Genomic DNA, 21,945 nt, shown 5'->3' on the forward strand with positions numbered 1-21,945 from the left:
GCTGTGGAGACACTGAGGGAGGGATGGAAGTCACTCCAACTCAGGGACATAACCCCTCTGGGACTTGGCAGCTGTTCTAGGGTATTACTTTCACAGGGCTGAGCTGTTCTTAAACACTTCCTCCAGTGTAATCATCACACACACACACACTCTCAGCAATGGCAGCCCATCCAGTTTCCTAGATAAGAAATGCAGAGACAAGCTGTGAAAGAGCTCAACAAGATGCCTTGACTTGAGTCACTCACATTTCCTCAGCCTGGCCTACAAATAATCTTTAGGCCTTGCTTTCTCTAGACATCCTTGTGGCCAAGATTTTTCCAGGGAAGGGGTGCCTCTTTCAGCTAAGGACAGGTAAGTGGAAACCTGTGCCTGCCCCAAACCTGGATGCCAAGATCTGCAGTCCAGTTAGGGAAAAAGACATATGGTTGGCTATACCTCCAGTTGTCTGGTTCAAGGTGGAGCATGGCTTTCCTACAGCTGGTCCCAGAAAAGGGGAGAGGAATCTTCACAAGCTCTGAAAACTGGTTTTTCAAAGGCAAAATATAGGTGGGCCTGGTTAGTTCCAGAGGCAGAAGGGAGGATATTCCAAATGAGGTAGTTTTGTAGGGATATAAGGTACCCTGATCATTATAAATCCGTGGCTGTTGACAGAGCAAACTACTCACCCTTACAGGCAGCCTGATAACATTGCAAGTAACTGTAGTACAGTTCAAATAATGTACTTCAGCTTCACTCAGCCCCTGCCCTGGAGCTGCAGTTTGGACATTGTTCTACTGCATTTCACCCCAGCATTGGCCTTGCTACAGTGCTGGGTAAGGTTATTTCTGCACACACTGACGTTCTTCTGGGTGCAGAAGGATTGACAATCATTTCATTGAAATTAGGTTTTATTAACAGACACATGGAGCCAAAAGCAGGGGTGAGGCTCCATTGCAGCTCGTGGGGTGACACTGGGATTGGGTTTTCCTCCTGGGAGGCAGCTCAGGCCTGTGCCCTGTGCACGTCCCTCCGAGGCACGTCGGGCTCTGTGTCTGGCACTGTCTGAGACCTGCTAATGCAGCAACACCAGATTACACTCACAGTTTGATGTTTGTGCAATGGATCTTCAAAGCAGGGTTTAGTGAGCCCCCTGCTCTGCTGCTCCAGCAGAGGTGTTTTAGAGCACTGAATTTTCTGCTCTTCGCCCACAAAACAGCTATTTCTGAATCACTGATGTCTTTCATGAGGAGGACCCTAATTTACTATCTGAATATCTAACGAGCTAATACAGTTTTGGATGTACTTGAGAGCAGAGCTAATCTGCTCTCTGCTTTTCCTGGACTTCAGTGAAAGACTTTCTGCTGTTCCCCACCAAAGCACTGAGGATGTTGGCTGGAGTGGCTTGCAGAGCTTTCTCCCCAGTACCCTCATCACTGAACCATCTTCCTCCTCCTTTTCCTCACCCTCCCTGTGATGTCCCCAGTGCCAGCCAGTTGGGCTGAGTCACAGCACAGACATTTCTGCTGGGATGAAACAAGAAGAGGAAAGCCCAGGCTTTTGCCTTGTTCTAAGCTTACTTAAACAGAAGAACTAGATTAAGTAAAAAGAAGAAAAACACAGAAATCATGTAATGCAGCATTACTGAAGTGCACAAGTTCCCAGCCACTCTGTGTGGTACCCCAGCACATCCCTGCTCCTGCTGAAATCAAAGGCCATGCCAGTGCCTGCTGCAGTGGCCTTGAAATTGGGTCCTGGGTGTGCAGAAGTAAAACACTACAAGGATATTTCATGTTTTAGAGAAGAGGGCCCTTTGAGAGTGTGTTCTTCTTGGGAAAGCTGGAATTCATTGAGACATTGCTGCCATTGCACATTCCCAAACCAGGGCAGGGAACAGACTTGCCTCCAGGCACCAAGGGAGAAGACATGTCTTTTCTTTTAAGACACAAAACTTAAAAGCCTGGCATAGTCTTTTGTGGCTGTAACTTTCAGACCCCGGAGCATGTTTAGGTTCTTTTAGGGTTTCTTCTTCCAGACTCAGGACCAGGAGCAGATTTTTCTGACCTGGTGGGGAGGACAAAATGGCACTGCCCATCTCACAGTCCCCTGTGGTTCTCTGGGCTCGGGCATGAATGGACCCTGTGATGAGCTCCTGCCTTGCAGAGAGGGAGTCTGAAATTTAAAACAGGTAGATTTAAAATACACACTTACACTTCATTTAGTGGAATCTGCACCTTGAATAGACAGGGAAGTGTTTGGCTATCACTGCCCTGGAACAGACACCTGTCCCACTGTCCTTCTGGTGATCGTTTACTGTGTCAGCAAAGCAACTTGCATGTTTCAGTTCTGCCTGAGGGCTGGGGCAATTATACTGACCGTGTGGCCAGAAATCTTTGCAGAGATTGTTACTGCACATTTGCTTTGTAGCATGTCTGAGCCTGATGCCAAAGTGTAAACACAGGGTGTTTTTTCATTATTTATTGTGTTTTCATGACTATCATATCTGCACTGTTCCAGCTGTTTGTAGAAATAGCTTTGCCGTATTTCTATGAAACAGCAGGGATGTATATTCCCATTTTATGTCAGGCATAGTAATATACAGAGAAACTACATTATTTTCTAGTGAGTTGCTCAAACAGTCTGAACCTGAGTGGTGCAGACATCACAAGTAGTCCCTCAGTGGCAGGACTGTCCTACCTTTCCCTGCAGTGTCCCTCTAGGCAGGATGGAAACTGGCAGGCTGAAGCCTCCTTGTCATGTATTGATGGAAAATGGGCTGCATCAAGCTGAATATATTTCTAAAACAACTTGTTTCTGGCAGGTTGTTCATTCTAAAAATATATTTATTTCTAATTGCTGAGCAGAATGCTTAATGAATTCTTCCTTCCCAAGAACAATTAATCAAAGAAATGATTTAGGACTGCCACTTGCTCCCCCAAGGCTCAATGGCTGTGTTCCATTGGCTTAAATAGAGCAGAGCAAGTCCAGCCCATACTGGAAAAGATTTATCTAAGCATTTTTTGATGGTGCCCATCACTATTTGTCTGCATGTCTCTGGCACTTGGTGTATTGGAATTGCAGCACTGGACATCAGAGTTACACCAAGATGCTGCAGGAAGTTTTCAACCAGTGTTTTCCTGTTTTGTATCTTTTTTAAAGGACACTTATTATGCAAATTCTCCTTTATCATAATGGGGACTTGGAATGGTGAGGAGAAAGAGGCTGCAGTTCCAACTTGCTCTGGGAGGTTTCTTGACAGGAACAAATGACTGGAGAGAATTATGTTGGGTGTAATTGGTGATGCAAAGCATCCTCTGCGGGCACCTGTGCCTGACTATCCTTTCTGGGGAGAATATATTCTAACTGTCCAGTTTCTGGGTTTCCCATTCTCCTGTCTCAGAGTCCACCAGGTCCTCCTCATTTTCCCCAGGTCTCCTGCTGCCCTTCAGCTTTTGCTCGTTTCAGTCAGTTCAGTGCAGAAACTTTTGGGGAGACAACCACAAGAGCTACTCAGGAACTGGAAGGGCTTTGGAGCCCAGTGGCTCCTTGCATGAGGATCTGCCTTTCTGTGGAGCTGAAAGGGGAGCTGAGTCCCCTTCAGGCACTGGAGTGAACATCAGGATTCCTGGGATCTCCTCTCCTTCCTGTTGAGGACCTGTGTGTGAGTGAGGCACTCTGGAACAGGAGCCTCTCTGTGCCTCAGTTTCCCCAGCTGGCAAATGCTGAGGGTGAGACTCCACCACCTGCCCCAACGTGCTTTGAGGTCAGAAGGGAAACAATCCCTTGGGAGCTACATAGTGTTTCAGCACATGCAGTAATTAATTCAGCATCCCATGACTGGAGGGGTCAGTGGGTGCCTTAGGTGAGCACAGCCTGAGCACAGTAAGTTTCTTCTCAGGCTCAAAATAGTCAGAGGCAACTGAACATTTTTTTTCCCCTTAACTGCTGCATTTTTAGAGGGTGATTCATCTCTTGTCTGGGGTCCCAGCTACCTGAATAGCCCCAAAATCCCAGCAGCATTAGTCTTCTTGAGGATTCATTGTGCTCCATTCCAGCCTGAACAACTCATTACAAACAAGAGTCTGATGTTAGCAGCAGGAGAGTTGAGGAGGAAAGGTATTTTGTGTTCTTGAAACTGAAACACACATAGGCAGTACCTCATTACCATTTAGATGTCTTCCTCCCTGCTTCCCCATCTTCTTCCCCACAAAAAGAGGCTCATGGCACTGTGTGCTCAGCCTTGTCTGAGACAGTGATGCCAGCATGAACATTGCCCACCAGGGCTAAAGAAAGGATGTAAATCAGTGTTCTGTTCATCCTGTAAAACACATCGGTAGGAGGGGAATTATCCTCCATCCACCCCAATCCGTGGTCCTTACACATTGCTCCTTTGGCATTTCCTCCAACACTTAAGCCACATTTACTGAGTAGGCAGAAAATTCACACTAGAGTTGCCATCGCTGTAGGCCAAGGTGTTGTTAACTCAGGAGCAACACCTGGTAAAGAAGGCACTTGACTTGGGAGTGAACTCTCTCTCACAGGTGTTCCTACCTCCAGGTCTGTGGTGAGCTGTCCTTGTCAGGGGGGAAAGAAAGCCACCTGCAGCCAACACCTTCTGTCATGCTGCCTTTCCCTCCCTTCAGTGACTCTCTGGTTTAGGAAGTTTGGAGCCTTTAAAATGAGACAGATTTGAATATAGTCATTCAGCAGGCCCCTGGAAAACACCAAACTACCTTCTGTTACCTCTTCCTGGAAGCCTTTTGGGTTCCCACCTTGCCATTAGGCAGGAAAGAGGTTAGGGTTTTTCTCCCTGCCCCTTCTGGCATATCCAGGGCTCACACAGGGTGTAGGAATGTGTGAATGGTGCTGAAGTCTGGCAGATGCTGTTGTTTGTCTCAGACATCAATCCTGGTAACTTTGGAAGTTGAGGAGAGAATATGAGAGAGCACGTGTGGCTGTGAGCAGAGATGGACCTTGGTGGGTAAATTGCTTCATGTAGCTGAACAGTGGCTGCATCAGGCTCAGGTTTGATCCATCCTCAGGCAGAGGAAGCTCTTCCTCTCTTTTTTGGTCTTTCACTGTAAGGGGGCTGGGTTTAAATGGCCACATACTCAGCTAAACCACATGCAGAGTTGTCTCTAAGGCTGCTTAAGCCCACTGATGACTTCACCTGCTGTGGAGATGGTTGTACTGGTGGTGCTTGGTTCAAAGGTTACAGTGTGTACCCCAAACTTCTCTCAAGGAGCCTTGATTAGAGCCTGGATGTTGGAATAATGATAAAATCACAGACTGCTTTAGGTTGGAAGGAACACTAGAGACCATCTCATTCCCCCCTCTGCCATGGGCAGGGACACCTTCCACTGTCCCAGGTTGCTCCAAGCCCTGTCCAGCCTGGCCTTGGACACTTTCAGGGGTGGGCAGCCACAGCTTCTCTGGGCAACCTGTGCCAGGGCCTGCCCACCCTCACAGCCAACAATTCCTTCCCAATATCCCATCTAACCCTGTCCTCTGGCAGTGGGAAGCCATTCAGAGACCTTCTGTTTCACCCTGCTTTCCATTTGTGGAGAGTGGAGATGTGACTTCTAATCCACACTGAGCTGTGCCACAGCAATACCCAGGAGGGACACTTTTGGCATCTCAGATGGCAGGAAGGCTTTCTCAGCTGGCTGAGATAGCCAAGATGACTTAGCTCTCTGCTGCCCGTGTTTGTCACTTCCCTGTGGAGTGCTGCAGAGCATGAGGGCATAAATTTGTCAGTCCAAGGCAAATCAACAGCTCCCAGAGAGCACAGCAATGTCCCCTCCACCATCCCCCACTTTCTAAACTGTGATTCTTACCTAGTTGTGTGACTCATGTCATTTCTCTGCCTTATTTTGGTGTTTAATTTTAGTAAATTTGGCTTCCTAGTGGTGAGGCTGACATCCTCATCTCACACAAACTCATATTAAGAGAGACACGTCAACACAAAATATTTAAGAACCCAGCCTGTCATCCTTGTAACTTAGCAAGAAGATACCTGGTGGAAGATACCAGTTCCATGAATTGGTGTCATGTGTCCTCTGCATTTATTCTGAACTAACAGACATACCCAGAACCCCCCGTGTCCTGGGCTGATCCCACAATGGGCAGCAGGGGAGGGGGGAATTCTGCTCTTCTGCCCCCTCAGGTGAGGCCCCACCTGCAGAGCTGCCTCCAGCTCTGGGCAACAACAGCACAAGGATGTGAAGCTGCTGGAGCAAGTCCGGAGGAGGCCACAGAGCTGCTCCAGGACTGGAGACCCTCTGGGCTGGAGCCAGGCTGGGAGAGCTGGGGGGGTCACCTGGAGAGGAGAAGGCTCTGGGGTGACTTAACTGTGGTCTTCCAGTACCTGAAAGGAGCCAACAAGATGGAGAGGGACTTGGGACAAGGGCCTGGAGTGACAGGCCAAGGGGGAATGGCTTCCCACTGCCAGAGGGCAGGGTTAGATGGGATATTGGGAAGGAATTGTTGGCGGTGAGGGTGGGGAGGCCCTGGCACAGGTTGGGCAGAGAAGCTGTGGCTGCCCCATCCCTGGAAGTGCCCAAGGCCAGGTTGGATGGGGCTTGGAGCAACCTGGGACAGTGGAAGGTGTCCCTGCCCATGGCAGGTTTGGGGAACGAGATGAGCTGTAAGGTCTCTTCCAACCCAAACCATTCTGTGACTCCATGTTTCTGTGATACATGTCTATATCACATTACAGATTATATAGATAGGTGCTTTCCTTCATATACCTGTGTAGAAACCAAACCCTTGGCCCACCATTGCTGGTTTTTGAGATAATTCAGAGCTCTGTAGTGCAGATCCACCTTCCTGACCGACTGTCCAGACACTGGGATTTGACTCATGCTGGATGCTGGATATGGGCCAGGGCCTGAACTTCATAATGTCACAACTTATGCATGTCTTTAGGCTTTCATCCTTCACATTCCACAACATATTCCCAATGACTTGGAAGCTGCAGTGCTTATTGATCTCTCCATTCTCTCCAACAACATATGGCACGTTTCCATAGCAATAGGTTCCCCTGAAGGGGCTTCCTTCACTTCTTCAGTTTATTGGTCTTTTTCATTATTAAATCATCAGAGATAAATGCACACGGAGAAGGGTCAATGTCTGGATCAATGGGCAGCAAACAAAGAGGAACTTTTCCATATTCATACAAGCAGGAGATTTTAGAAGATCAAACAATGCGGAATTGCCAGACCCTTAGCATGGCAGGCTGTTGCATAATGTATTCTGGGAGCAAGGTGGAATCAATACACATCCAACACCTTGACAGCCTCTGGGATTCAGTGTGGAGCCAGCAGAGCAGAGGGGAATCCACAAATATTAATGAGTGCAGGAGGGTGGGGTGTGAAGAGAGGGTTAAGCTCTCCTGGCCCAGCCTTTGTGCCTTCAGAGTACCTTTGGTTAAATGCTACAAATAGAATATGGCACTGAATTCGTTAAGCCTGGAAGGATGTGGGGTGGGAGGTTCCTTCTGATGAAGTTTGATGAGCACTCAGACTACTCCTTCCTTCAGCAGGGACCACAGAGTGGTCTGACATTCCACTGGGGAGAGGAGTCCACCCAGACAGGGCAGAGTGGGGTCTGACCTGATTTCCTTCCGGAGGAGTCTTGTGCTTGTAAACCTCTCACTGAATCTGTACCATATCATCTTCCCATGGCATCTCCAGCCACTGCTGCAATGGATTTCCACTGCACTAATTTGTATCTGTGATCACCTCAGTGGTGCTGTGAGAACAACAATAAACTGGGCTCAGTGTGTAACTGTTGGTTCTTTGGACCTTCAAAAAGAGAGGGAATAAGCTTTCCTTTGAGTTGTACCCACAAACATTTCACTGCTTCTGCAGCTTGTTACAAGGGAGTTCTGCATGAGATACTAATAGATGTGTCCAAGCAAGTGAGAAAATATTAATAATGCTGTTTTAGTGGGAAATGGGATGTGTACTCTGTTGGCCTTCATGCTCCAAAATTAGAGCCGGAACAAACGAAGTCTCTTGTGGCTATCTCTGTTTCTGTGTAAGAAATGAAATCCTGTTTATTTTTACCTTTCTGGGAAGACTGGGTTCTAAGTATAGATTTAAGATAGGGTTTAATTTGTTAGGGTGATATCTGCAGGCAGGAAGGCAGCAGGAGTCGAGGAGAGTGGTCAATTGACTACTTTGTGTGGAATCCACCGTGACTTTTCTTATTCTTGTGCCATGTTTGTGTTTCAGCATTACTGGACATGAAGTGCAGGAGCATATTGTGTCTGAGTGGTACAGTGTGTCTGCAGAGTGAGGACTGGGAGGAGGTGTTCCAATACATTTGCATTCATCAAATGGCAGATTGCACATAAAACTCCTGCAAATGCCTGTACAGTTCCTATTTAGCACACTGCAGGGTTGGGTGGGAGGCACTGACTTTACAGATTGCATGTCCAGAGCTCTCATTATCCCAGGACTCGTGCAAGGTTGGCAGCAGCACCTCCATGAGCCTCTCTACCCTGACTGCCTCAGACTAAGGAAACAACACCCTGCAGGGCTGGCTCAGCCCATGGAGCCGAGCTCAGGGAGAGTGTTGGCTGGGGAGTTCATTCACACCACATGGCACCAGAGGACCCTGAGGCAATGATAGCACTATCTCAGACTTAGTGCTGTTGTCCTGTCATCAGCTTCCCCATCATCAGCTTCTCTATCTGAGGGAAAGTGAAATGCACTTATGAGGAGAGGTGTCAGCAGCTCTTTGGGATAAGGCTCTGGTGGTTTTCTCACATGCTTGAGCAATACTTTTCTTCCGTGGTTTTGGTTCACGACTTACACACTTCAGCACAAAGATGATGCAAAGTGCTCAGGTTTTCTGAGACAAAAAATGGGAAACATAGGGACATTGTTCCAGCAAAGTTGCAGGTCAGGATTGTCCAGCTTGGCTGATTCACAACTCCTGTTTCAACTGGCAAGATGGAGGCCAGAGAAGTGTCTGTGTCTTGGTACATGTAGGGTTTGTGAATTACAATCCCCATCAGCTTCTTGGTGGCTCCTCTAGCAGGTCCTATGGGCAGTGCTGAGCATCCCAGCTGTGTGTCCCAGTTCTACAGGAGAGCCCCAGAGGTCATGCCATGTGGCTTGTTCTCCCTCCAGCAGAGCCCACACAAGGTGAAGGTGTTGCCCTTTCTCCTTAGCTAGTACTGGATGGAAAAGGCATCTGAGCACTGGGCACTGAGCTGGGTACATTGTCCTGGATACAAGGTCTGCTTTGCTGGTCCTCAGTGCTTCTGAATTCTCATGTCAGACTCTCCATCTCAGGAATCACAGAATAGTTTGTGTTGGAAGGGACCTTTAAAGGTCATCTTGCCCAACCCCCTGCCATGGGCAGAGACACCTTCCACTGTCCCAGATTGCTCCAGGTCCTGTCAGACCTGGCCTTGGACACTTCCAGGGATGGGGCAGCCACAGCTTCTCTGGGCAATCTGTGCCAGGGCCTGCCCATCCTCACAGGGAAGAATTTCCTTCCAATATCCCATCTAACCCTGCCCTCTGGCAGTGGGAAGCCATTCCCCCTTGTCTGTCACTCCAGACCCTTGTCTAAAGTTGTTCTCCAGCTCTCCTGGAGTCACTCTGGGCACTGGAAGTCCTGCAGGCAGGTCATCCCAGAGCCTTCTCTTCTCCAAACTGAACAATCCCAATTCTCTGAGTCTTTCCTCATAGCAGAGGGGCTCCAGCCCTGGAGCAGCTCCGGGGCCTCCTCTGGACTCGCTCCAGCAGTTTCACGTCCTTGTGCTGTTGTTGCCCAGGGCTGGAGGCAGCTCTGCAGGTGGGGCCTCACCTGAGGGGGCAGAGGGGCAGAATCCCACCCTCCCCTGCTGCCTATGCTGTGGGATCAGCCCAGGGCATGGAGGGTTCTGGATCCCAGTGCACACAGCCAGGACATGTCCAGATTCATCTCCACCAGCACCCCCAAGTCCTTCTCCTCAGGGCTGCTCTCAATCCATTCCTCCCCAGCCTGGATTTGTGCTTGGAGTTGCCCTGACCCAGAGGCACCACGAGCACTTGGACTTGTTTGGTTTCGTGAGGGTCCCAGGGACACACCTCCGCAGCCTGTCCGGGTCCCTCTGAATCTCCTCAGATCTCCATCTCCTCAGGATGCCCAGCAGCAGAGAGGGTGCACTGGAGCTGCTCTCAGAGAACCAATAATTTAGGCTAACTCAGGTTGCTGTAGTGCCCTGTGTTCTGTAAGTTAAAGAAAGGGCGTCATTCACAGTGCACTCTGTTATAATTGCTTAAATGCATCAGTGCCTCAAACGTGTTGTTTGCAAATTGTCAACTATTATAGCTGGAATAAAAATATTGGTAAGTTACATGTGTATTTATATTTTTACAGTGGGAAAGAAAGGAAAGTTCCCCTCCACTGCTACTGATCAAATTACAGATTATAACATGACTGGAAACCTTTTGAGTCTCGGCAACAGTGTTTTCTGGGTAATAGTTCTACCTCTGACTAAGTTCCTTAAATCTTTAGTACCTCATCATCTATCTGTAATATAGGAGGATAATACCTTCCTAATTATATCTGTTGGGATTTAATTAATGTTTGAACATTACTTTGAAAAATGCAGAGTGTTGATTATTGTTTAATAATGTAGTGTTAGTTTTAAAAATTAATGACAGAGAAGCAATAAAAATGCTACCTTGCTTGGACTGCAAATGCCATTTCCAAGTATTACATAAGGAATAGCTTTCTTAATTTTCCACTTACCGAAATCCATGTAATTATATTTTAAGGTAATAATATGAGCATATGTTCTAAACTTGAAACATGGTTTGGAATTCGGCACTGCTCAGAGGAAATTAGGTGAGCAATTATGTAGATTGAAGATAATCTAAGTCAAAGGCTAAGTACAGACCTTGGAAAATATCTTGCCTCGGGTGGAACTGACAGCTGAATTCAATGAAAATTCTGTCAGAGACAGCACAGGAGCTTCGAGCAATGCAGATGCAAAGTGCTCTCAGGGACACACCGCGTTTGTACCGTGAGATATCCCCAGCCGTGCACCTGCCTACGGAAACACTTGGAAATCCTCACCGTCCCGCAGGCCTGGTGCTGCTGGCAGGGGTTAATCACGGGCAGGCTCGTATCCCATCCCAGTACCCCCCTGGTCGCGCTGACTGGTCCCAGCTAAGGCACCGCGGTGCCTTCGCCCTCCCTGTGCAAAGGGAGATCCGGTGCCCCCGCCAGCCCCAGCCCCGCATCCCCAGGGCCCGCAGGAGCCGCTCCTTGGAGCACCCACGGGGGCAGGTGAGTGGGAGCAGCCCCGTCCCACGCACCGCTCCCAGTTTTCCCTGTATTTGCCTGGCAGTGCAGCTGGATTTGGTGCAGCCCCTGTGCAGTGGGGGCCGCCGACCCGGGCTGAAGGAACGCCCAGGGAATTCTGGAGGAGGCTGGGGCACGGCAGAGCTCTTCTGCTCGCACTATCCTAACACACAGCCCTCGGGAGGTTTATTCAGCATGGCAGAGGATACATATTATTTGCATAGACCGGTCAGAAGGAATTAAAACTGTTTGTCTTCTCCTTTAGCCTGGTCCCTTCCCATTATAGAGCGTTCAGAACATTTTTGTAAGTCATTGGACTGTCTCTTGGTGGGTATTCATGGCAAAGAGGTTTCCAAGGGCACAGGTACTTGAGTAGCTCCCTATAAATAAACGAATTCTTCTCACAAGTGAATTCTTAGACTCGCTTTGCTGGTTAAGTGTCCTTTAGTGTGTTTAGGAGCAGTGAATCACCGTGTTCCTGCCATTATCTTGGTGATAAAGCAACGTTTGTAACTCAACAGTAGTAATACGCCTACTCCTATCTGGGAGAAGTAATGCTTCCAAGGACAGGGAAGGATCTCTTCCTGCTTTTCTCTTTCTCTCTCCTCTGTGTTCAGATTCCTCTCTGAATGGCTGCTTTCTGGAGTAAACTGTCCTCCCACTGTGGCTCCAGCCACCCTCACATGTGCTAATGCTCTTTACAAAGGATGATTTCTATTTCCAGCCCCACTAACAGTGCTGGGAAAGCGCGACCTCTTTCCTGTCAGGATAGTTTCTGGTGAGCACAGCAGCGTCTGATTCCACCGCAGTCCGGAGCGGGGGAAGGGAGTGCTGCTCCGCAGAAAAGGACAGGTTTTCAGCAGCTCTTTAGAGGAATTAAGGAGCAATTCCTCCCCAGCAAAGCAGAGGATGGAGATTCCATGTGGGACTCAGTAGGTGGCACTCTGTTTCTGGAGAGACAGCCGAGCCTTGGGAGAGCAACTGGATTTGTCTTTGGTTTTGGTACCAGATCTGTTCATTGAAGAGCCGTTTCTTGTAAGGTCAGCAAGGTTGGCCGCGGTGTCTGAGCTCAATTCCATTACTGGGGAGAATATCCTGGCTCCCTGGCGTTTCTAGTTAGATGCATTCTTATTTTTGCTTCACTTTGAGGCAGCACCTCACTTCAGCCCAGAGTTGGCTGCCTTTCATCAGGAGCTGGAAACATCCAAAAGGCTTTGTTAATTTAGAGGTGAGGTTGCTCAAGTCTGTTTTCTCCTGACAGTACAAACACTACAGGGCTCGAACAGAAGTTGAGGCCACAAATGTGCCCTGCTCGGGGGCAGGGTTTGAATGCTGTTCTGCTCAGAGGTGCTGCCTGGGCTCACCTCTAACCTCTGAGATCCTCTGCTTCCTCTCCGGCTGCTCACAGCCCTTCCTGAGCTCCTGCACTGTAATTGGTCACACTGCGCCACCGAACAGTTTTGAAAAAGCAAGGTTTATTTAATTTAAAAATTACTTCCCAAAGCGATATTCCTGGCCTGCTGTTACAGCGTGCCCCAGACAGAACAGAAAGATGATCTAACATTCAAACCCCACAAATTAATACCTACAAAGTGTACAGACTATCAAATCAGCTGAGTGACACCAGCAGTGCTTAAGGAGCGTATATTCTTGAAGTGTCTCTGCCACACTAATTCTCAGACGAGTTCTGTTTAAATAATATATTAGGAATTAAAAGATCGGGGGTAGCGGTGCATGTTAAAATGTGATTTTCAGATCCAAGAAGCGTGCAGAGAGTAGGATGTAGTTTGAAAACCAAGTGTGTTTGAACAAGACATCTGGTTTATATAGTGCTGGCTGTTCCCTGTGCTGTGAGCTGTTCAGTTGCACTGAGTCAACTATAATAAAACAATACATTCGTATTTATTAATTTTTTATGTAGGCTCTTGAAAACAGGAAGAGAAGTGAGAAGTAGACAGGATATCAAGGAATATGGCCAAGAGATGCATCTCTGTTAAGCATTTTTGCAAGCCATATGAATAGCTTCTGATCTGGTTACACTCAAGAATCAAATTCAGGTCCTAACCCTTATTTAGTCTCAGACTGCCATGGACAAATCCCATGCCCTTAATTTTGCCATGAGGCTTCTCTGTCTGCAAGAAAGGGATAACAACTCCATCTGCCTCTCATGGGTGCAGCAGAGCCAATTTCATCACTGTCAGCTCCGTGGAATCCCTGGGTGAAAGGAACAACAGAAATACAGGAAACATGGGTTATTAATAGCTGGTGCTTGCCCTTACATACATCACATGCACCGTTAGTCTTTGTGGCCAATAATTTACAGGGAGAGGAAAGATGTTCCTCAGAGCAAACACAGGATGACACATGGATGGTATTAGACCTCTGGGGTGGGGTGGTCCCCGAGAGTCTAATCCAGTGATGCCACACTGAGCAGATCCTACTTGATATGTGTGTAAGATGGAAATGTGCAGGAGCTGTGCAAATCTCAGTAGTCAGATTTAAACTCTAGGCAGTTTTTATTGTGAAGGCAGGTGCTGGAATTGGTGTGCAGGCCAAATTCCTGGTAGTTTCCAGCTTTTTCTGCCCCCTTCATAGAGCCCAAAGGTTGTCTTCTCCCTGACACCTTGGATACCCTTTTGTTAGCAGGGAGGCACTGGGCACAAAAGTTTAGCTTCTGTGGTTTGTAAGTGGTGGCTTTAGAGCTCAGAACTGAGGGGAGCCCTTGGCAATCACCTCGAGTCACTGGTACACCCTTGAGGAGAGCTGGGGCGTAAGAAACACATGGCCATGAATTTCAGCACTTCCCCTCTCTTGCCCATGATTCTCCATGGGCAGGTCAGCAGGAACGGCAGACTGGGAGAGAAGAGCCTGTGAGAAGGGAGTTTGAGGAGCTTAGAACTGGAAGAGTGAGAACTGCTGGCAATCAGGATGCAGACCAGCTGACTGTGAGAGGCTGGGGTAGCAGGAACTGCTACAGCCAAAGCAGAAAGCATTTCACTGGGCTTGTGTGTGCGGAAAACTTCTTATTTACACTGGGAGCCATCCTGCCACTGTTGTCAGTGTCCCCAGGTGCCACTAAGTATGGAAATCACCTCCCAGCATAAAAGTAAGAGTTACAAAATCCAAAGATCTCTGAAGAAAGCCACTTTCTGCAAGCCTGGCCATGCCTAGTTCATGCCATTAATTTGAAACTTGGGAAAACTCATTTTCTTTGTGCCTATCTCCTCCTGTATCCCCGAGGGCAAATTAAAGATGGCTGGGAGGTTATTTATTTTCGGTAATAATGCACACAGTGCTTCCAGACTTCCTGCTATTGTGCGATTATCGAGATTAATTGCCTGGGAAAGCTGCAGCATCATCTCGGGCCCTTAATAAGGAAGATCACAACATGGATTTATGTTAATGCATGTGCTGTGTGACATGGCCTTGCTCTTAGAGCCGTGTGGACAAATCTCATTGCTGAGTGCTGCCAGCACAGACTAAGGGCAGGATTGCATGTTCCCTTCCCTGCAGGGCCATGGCACCTTGAGAGCAAGGAAGAGGGAGTTGATGGCATTTTTAGAAACCTTGTTAGTGAATAACTTTGCTTATTCTGAAATCAGTTCCCATCAGCCTCTGCTGAGTGATTCTGAGAATTGCTGGTGTGCTGCTGGTGACCCTGCCTGTACATGTGCAATAGCTGGAATCTTAAGTATGCTTTTAGGTGCTTTAAAGTGTTGTGTTCTTACCAGGGAGAGAGACTCTGTACAGAGAAGGCTTTTAAGGCATATTCTGCCCTTTTGGTTTTCCTGCTGAGAGTTTAACAAACTGGTGTTGTTGCCTTGCTGTAGAGATTCTGTTGTGCAGCAGCTCAGTCTGGTCCAAGGCCCAGGTTTTAAATGAACAACCATTAACAAAGGTAGAGCTTGAGGAGCTTTAAAGCCAATCCAGTTCTCCTAAAACATTTCAGTGATTTTGACTGTAATGTGTCAGGCAGAGGAGCAGCATGTGTGTGTCCTTCAGCAAACTCAACACTTTCCTCTGTTAAATCATTGTAAATCCATTGCCATCACTGCTGTTGAGATAATTGTTCATTTGCTGTGCCAAGTTAGTTGTGGTATCTCACAATATTATAGTGGCTGCCCCATAGAACACAATGTGGAGCTGATGGAATCTTGGCAATGTGAGTCCACAATACATTGGCCTCTCTACATGTGAAACATTTGGAGGGGACTGGAGCACCAAGGTGGGCAGGAAGGGTCCTCAACAAACTGACACCCAGCAAAGGTTCTAGTCCTCACTCTGGGTGAGTTGTGACCACATTGTCTGATTGTGTATCTTTTACACCGATACCCATGAAAAAATCTTTTAAAATATCCCAAGCAAATAAATGAGGGATTATATTCAGACTGTGTGTACCTTCAAAACAAAAATGAATGTTATTGTAAGGTCCACTGGATAATATTGACTTGCCACTGAGGTGAAGAGAAGCTTCTTGGAGACTGGGCTTCATGGAACAGTACTTAAATGTTGTTGTTACTTTCCTTAGAAATGAAATAGATATTTCCAGCACATGACTCCAAGCTTTATTGATTATTTCTATACAACACAGGAGTCTATAGAGTGTGGACTAACCTCCTGAAGCCCAGGCTCAGTGTAAGCTTGGCTCAGCAGGAAATCTGAACTGAGCACTGTGGAGGACAGCCCAGTCTCCACTTCCATCCTGATCCCAATGCCATCAGAGCTGGCTGCTTCTGGAGAAGGGTCAGACAGTCAGAGCAAGACTCATGATTTTGACCCCAAAGGGCTTTACTGACATACAATCTGAGGCCTTCCAAATTCTCTCTTTATCCAACAGTCACTGTGGTGACTGCAGGTTTGTCAGTCTCTTCTCAGGCAGCTCCAAAGTCCCAGTGGAAGTTTTCAAGTGGGCATGCCCAGCCATGCACTGAATTCCCTCAATTCCTTTCTGAACCCTTGAAGCCAGAGGATGAGTGTTCCTATGATATTAATTACTTAATGAGCACTTGTGCCCTCTGTGCACCAGGCAGAGTAGCAGAGCACACGCAGTGACTGAAGGGAAGTTCTGGCCAGGTGGGGGTTGGTCTCTTCTCCCAGGCACTCAGCAATAGGACAAGGGGGCATGATGGGCTCAAGCTCTGTCAGGGGAAATTGAAGTTGGAGATCAGAAAAAACTTCTTTGCAGAGAGAGTGCTCAGGCATTGGAATGGGCTGCTCAGAGAGGGGGTGGATTCCCCATCCCTGGAGGTTTTTCAACTGAGCTTGGCCGTGGCACTGAGTGCCATGATCTGGTAAAGGGACTGGAGTTGGCCCAAGGGTTGGACTTGATCTCGGAGGTCTTTTCCAACCCAGTCAATTCTATGATTCTATTCTATGATTAGTTCTGTTGACCTGGGCTCCCTGATCTCCTGCTCTATGTCTGATCTCACATGTCTCTGTCTTGCTGTCCAGGTTTTATTGGGATTTGACCATGCTGCTCCTGATGGTAGGGAACCTGATCATCATCCCTGTGGGCATCACTTTCTTCAAGGATGAAAACACTACTCCATGGATTGTCTTCAATGTGGTTTCGGACACGTTCTTCCTCATCGACCTTGTCCTCAACTTCCGAACAGGCATTGTGGTGGAGGACAACACCGAGATCATCCTGGACCCGCAGAGGATCAAGATGAAGTACCTCAAGAGCTGGTTTGTGGTGGATTTTATCTCCTCCATCCCCGTGGACTATATCTTCCTGATCGTGGAGACCCGCATTGACTCCGAGGTGTACAAGACGGCGCGGGCCCTGCGCATCGTGCGCTTCACCAAGATCCTGAGCCTGCTGCGGCTGCTGCGGCTCTCGCGGCTCATCCGCTACATCCACCAGTGGGAGGAGGTGAGCACAGCCTCTGGGGCACCTACCTTCTAATTCTTCCCTCATGAAAGTGCTTGCTTTGAATGCCCATTCTCCTCCTTTATGCCAGTGTCAATGCCAAACAGTTGTGTCTGGGGGCTAATGCTTTGTTTCCAGCAGGTTCCCAACAGGGCCTTCTGCATATTGTTACTCAGGCACTTGAGACTGTGCTGTCAGCTTGAGGATCATCATTTAGATGATGTGTGGAGATGCTGCGTGGGCTGGGAGGAGAGCAGGACCCCTTGCAGGAAGTGTGTAGCTATAGAGCTGCCTGTGAGCACAGTAGTTACCCAGACAGAGAGGGCTTGCCCTCTCAGAGCCCCAAAAGGGCCAGAAACTGCTCAGAGGAAAGGTCTAGAGACAGCTGATTTGCAGGACCTGTGGCATCTGTTGGCCATCTGCTTCTTCTATGTGCTTATGTCTTGAATAAAGAGAGTAGCATGGTGATGTATTGTAACCTTGCTCTCTAAATTCTCTGATGCTGTGTTAAGGCAAAGAGGAAGGAAGAACAATCTGCAGACAAACAGAGTCTCTTTAAAGAAAACAAGGTCCAGTGAAAAGTAAAATCTCCACTACCCCTGGACCCTGTGCTGTTACCAGGGGAGTTCCAGGATGCAGGATGAGTTGTCAGGCAACCTTGCAAGTAACTTGAAAATTAGTTATTTTTTTCTGTCTCTGTGCTCTCCAAAGCACAGAGAAAGTTCCCCATGTCTTTGTCCACACCTCAGGAGCATATTTTCTAGACGAGGAAAGCTGGTCAAGGCAATTTCATCTTCCTCTCCATACTTTCTCTTCTGCTTTGGAGCAGAGCCTGATGCAGAGCATGATCTAATGCAGAGCATGCTCCTGGGAATGTGAAGGGAAAGCAGCCATGCAAGTCATGGCTAGATTGCACCGAGCTGTCAGAACACTAATTCATGATAGAGCTGAACCGTCCTCTCCTCCAGCGTGGCAGACTCAGAGGGAGAGCACTGGGGCATACTGCACAAATTTCGGGCTTCATCTTTGTGGTGCTATAAGTTGTGACTGCCTCCCTCAGAGCAGAGTGTAAGCCCTGCTGAGGGCTGGGGTGACACTGTGCGAGGTGCTGTGCAGATGCTGAGGGAGAGACAGCCGCAAGAACTCACTACTAGGTTCTTTTTCTTTGTAGCACAGGCAGGAAGTGCACAGAGAGGTGGAGATGAACAAAGCAGAAGTGTCCTTCTTGCTGTGAGTCAGGAAGTCAGAGGCTGAGAGAGCAGTGAAGTAGCTCCAGGTCTGTCGTCCTGTCCCATGGCTGCATTCCTTCTCTGTTCTGTACTCTGAGAGTGCTCAGGAGAGGCCAGTTGGTGGCTTAGGCCGCTGTTAAAGTAGTTCCTTCACATTGATTTACAGGCACCCACAGCAGTGCAGAGCTCCCTGCTTGTTGCCTCTGCTCCTTGACTTCCCTTCCATGAGGTGGTGGAAGAGGATTTAAGTATATTTGCTTTTGATTGTACTGAATTTGTTTTAAGAAATGATGAAATGAAAGCAAATCAGTGCCTTTCCCTCTCTTGCTCCTCGTAGTTTGACTGAGCAGCCATTTGTGGTTTCGGTCTCATGACACTGTGGATGTTCTTCCCTGCTGCTGCTGTCCAGGGTGCTGGGTGCTCTGCAGACCCCCGTGGGGATCAGCCTCCCCGGAGCGGTGCAGTGCTGCCTGTGGAAGGGACAGATGGTGCTGGATTGCAGTTTGGGACTGCAATGCAGACTCTGTTATGCATTGCAGAGCTCGCCAGACCAAACACGACCGTCTTTTTGTCAAACAGGGCTCGACCCAAGCAGCAGTTTCCTGGAGAGAGTTTAATACTGGGAAGTTTTCCACCTTCTCACATGGGGGAGGGAAGCAGAGGGAAGGGGTGATCCCGTGTCAGTGGTGCAGTGCCTGCTACAAAGCACCGGGGAGACAGGGAAAAGAAGTGCTGCTTCATCTTTGTGTGGGAGTTGTGCTCCCTGGAACCACACTGGCAGTCCTTTCTTCCTCTCACTCTGAAGTGCCTACAGATAATCCATGTCTAAAAGTCCACATTAATCTTTCCTCACCGCACTGATCGGTGGTGATCTGGAAGTGTTAATTCCTGTAGGATGGAGCAGTGTTGGGCTAGACTTGCTCAGGGTGTGTATGAGGGGCAGGTTGCTGTGCAGTGTTAAAGAAGGGGAAGGACTCTGGGGAGAGGGGTCACGAAGGTCTGTTCTCCTGTGGTCTCCCCACTGTCCCACTCTGTGTCTCATCATCTAGGTGGTGTCCTTCTCTCTTAGGCTCTTTGCATATGACCAGATAAGCTAAAAAGGAGGTGTCAGTGGGGCACATTGGTCCTCTGGAGGGGAGTGTGTGTGTTTGAACTAGAGGAGTGTGTGTAGGGCAGTGTGAGGCAGAATAAACAGAGGTGGGTGGACCAGTCATTGAGGGAGTGGGGGCTGTTGTGTCTGGGCAAAGCATCCCATTGCCCTGTACATCCCACTGCCTCATACATCCCACTGCCCTGTACACTCTGTACATCCCATTGCCCTGTACATTCCACTGCCCCGCACATCCCACTACCCTGAACACTCCATACATCCTACTGCCCTGAAAACCCCATACATCCCACTGCCCCATACATCCTATTGCCCTGTACACCCCATACATCCCACTGCCCCATACATCCCACTGCCTCGCACATCCCACTGCCCTGTACACTCTATACATCCCACTGCCCCATTCATCCCACTGCCCTGTACACTCTATACATCCCACTGCCCCGCACATCCCACTGCCCTGTACACTCTATACATCCCACTGCCCCGCACATCCCACTGCCCTGTACACTCCATACATCCTACTGTCCTGTACACCCCATACATCCCACTGCCCCAGACATCCCAATGCCCTGTACATTCCACTGCCCTGCACATCCCACTGCCCTGCACATCCCACTGCCCCATACATCCCACTGCCCTGCACATCCCACTGCCCTGTACACTCCATACATCCCACTGCCGTGTACATCCTCCTGCCCTGTACATCCCACTGCCCTGTACATCCCACTGCCCTGTACATCGCACTGCCCTACTGGGGCAGTGGCTTCTGATGGAGGGATTGCAGCTGCCTCAGCCATAGCTTGTGCAGGGGCTGAGTCCTGTGTGAGCAGGAGAGGGGCACTCACCACACACACACACGCGCACACACACACACACACACACACACACACACACACACACACACACGGTGTTATCTCCTTGCTCAGCCTCCCAGAACGTTACAGACACACATTAGTGGAACTGGGAGTGAGCACAGGGACAAGTGGCCACTTCCTGAGATCCCAGTGAGCCTCTCCGTGGCTTCCCCTGCAATTGTCCATGCTCTGCATGAATTTATCACTCCCCCTGCAGTGAGGGGAGCGCTGCCTTTGCGAGGCTGCAGTGCTGTAAAGCAGCCAGGCTCTCATCAGTTCCAGATCAATGCCAGATGCCAGGCAGGAGGCCGTGGGATCCAGAGCCAGGGGTTTGAAGTGCCTGCACCACTGTGGCTCAGAGCAGACTGCTCTGACATCCTCTCCCAGATCCCAGAGAAGTGCTGTGGGGACTTCATCTGAGCAAACAACCTAAAGAGAAAAGGAAAGAAAAAGGGAAGAAAAACAATCTAATGCACTCGTGTTCACTGGAGTACAAAAATAAGCTTAATTCCAAATGTAGCAGTTTCATTTGCATTATGCATTTTGCATGAGTGGTCCCACGAATGAATTTACCAGTAGGGCAGAATATAAATAGAGTCCTTTTGAAGTGTCTGCCGTGTCTCCCCTGCAGTAGGAAGCTTGATTGCAGTGTAGGCAGGTGTACATGGACTGGCTGGAGCCTCAGTGTCACATCACCAACTTCAGGGTGTGGGAGCTCCCAAGGCAGAGGTGCAGGAGGGCTGGCACAGCGGGAGTGTGGAACTGCCTTGCCAGGGTCACACCAAACAGAGCTGCTCCAGTGGAGCTGTGTCCCTGCCCAGGGCAACTCTCATCACCTCAGCCTTTGAACTGCTCCAGCAGCTCCTGGGGCTGTCCAGGTTGGTCTGTGGCTCTTGGCCCTGTGGACCTGGAGGCACATTGTCCCAGGGTCAGGAAGCTGGGCCTTCTCACTGCTGGGCTGAGAAACCATTCTGAGAAGGCAAACTCCAAACATGGACATCCTACAGACCTGATCCCAAGGTCACCCATCACAAAGGACACAGTCTGAAACACCGTGGAGCCCACGGACTCAATCGAAGTGAACCATCTCCGGCATATGGGAGTGTTAGACAAGAAAACCTCTTTAGGTTTTCATAAGCAAAAGTGATTGTATGTGTTTTTCTGCTAAGAGCAATTTGCTGAGCTTTCCCTGTTTCATGCACAGCACCTACCCCGTGTTTGGTGCCAGGATGCAATAACCTGTATTTAAGATCAAACTACTTTGACTTACGAACAAGGAACATTTAATGGAACAACAGTAAAATCCTGCTCCTATAAATTGGTTTCCAAACAGCACATAGGCTAAGATAACAGGAATATTTTGATTTCAGAATCTAAGGGAGTGATTATGATGGGAAGGAAAGGAACTATCTGGTTTTGATATAGATCACAATGATAAGATTATCATAAGTGAGGATTTTTTCTGATTTTTGTCAGAAAAAAATTACAGCTTTCGGTTTTTGCAGCTGAAACCTGAAGAAAAGGACAATTTGGTGATTTTCAAACTATTGTGTCATTGAAAACTTGCAAACTTGGCTGAGTACTGTCCTTTTA

The 21,945-nt window shown here is 48.5% G+C and overlaps 1 protein-coding gene across 1 annotated transcript in view; it reads left to right on the forward strand.

Moving 5' to 3' along the window:
* Positions 1-21,945, forward strand: part of HCN4 (hyperpolarization activated cyclic nucleotide gated potassium channel 4) — a 95,675-nt gene that overhangs the window by 12,825 nt on the left and 60,905 nt on the right. Inside the window, exon 2 of the mRNA XM_071568447.1 lies at positions 16,738-17,161. Within this exon, the coding sequence (XP_071424548.1) occupies positions 16,738-17,161 (424 nt within the window). The remainder of the gene's footprint in view (positions 1-16,737; positions 17,162-21,945) is intronic.

This window comes from Pithys albifrons, chromosome 13, assembly GCF_047495875.1.
Source record: "Pithys albifrons albifrons isolate INPA30051 chromosome 13, PitAlb_v1, whole genome shotgun sequence".
Taxonomy (NCBI): domain Eukaryota; kingdom Metazoa; phylum Chordata; class Aves; order Passeriformes; family Thamnophilidae; genus Pithys; species Pithys albifrons.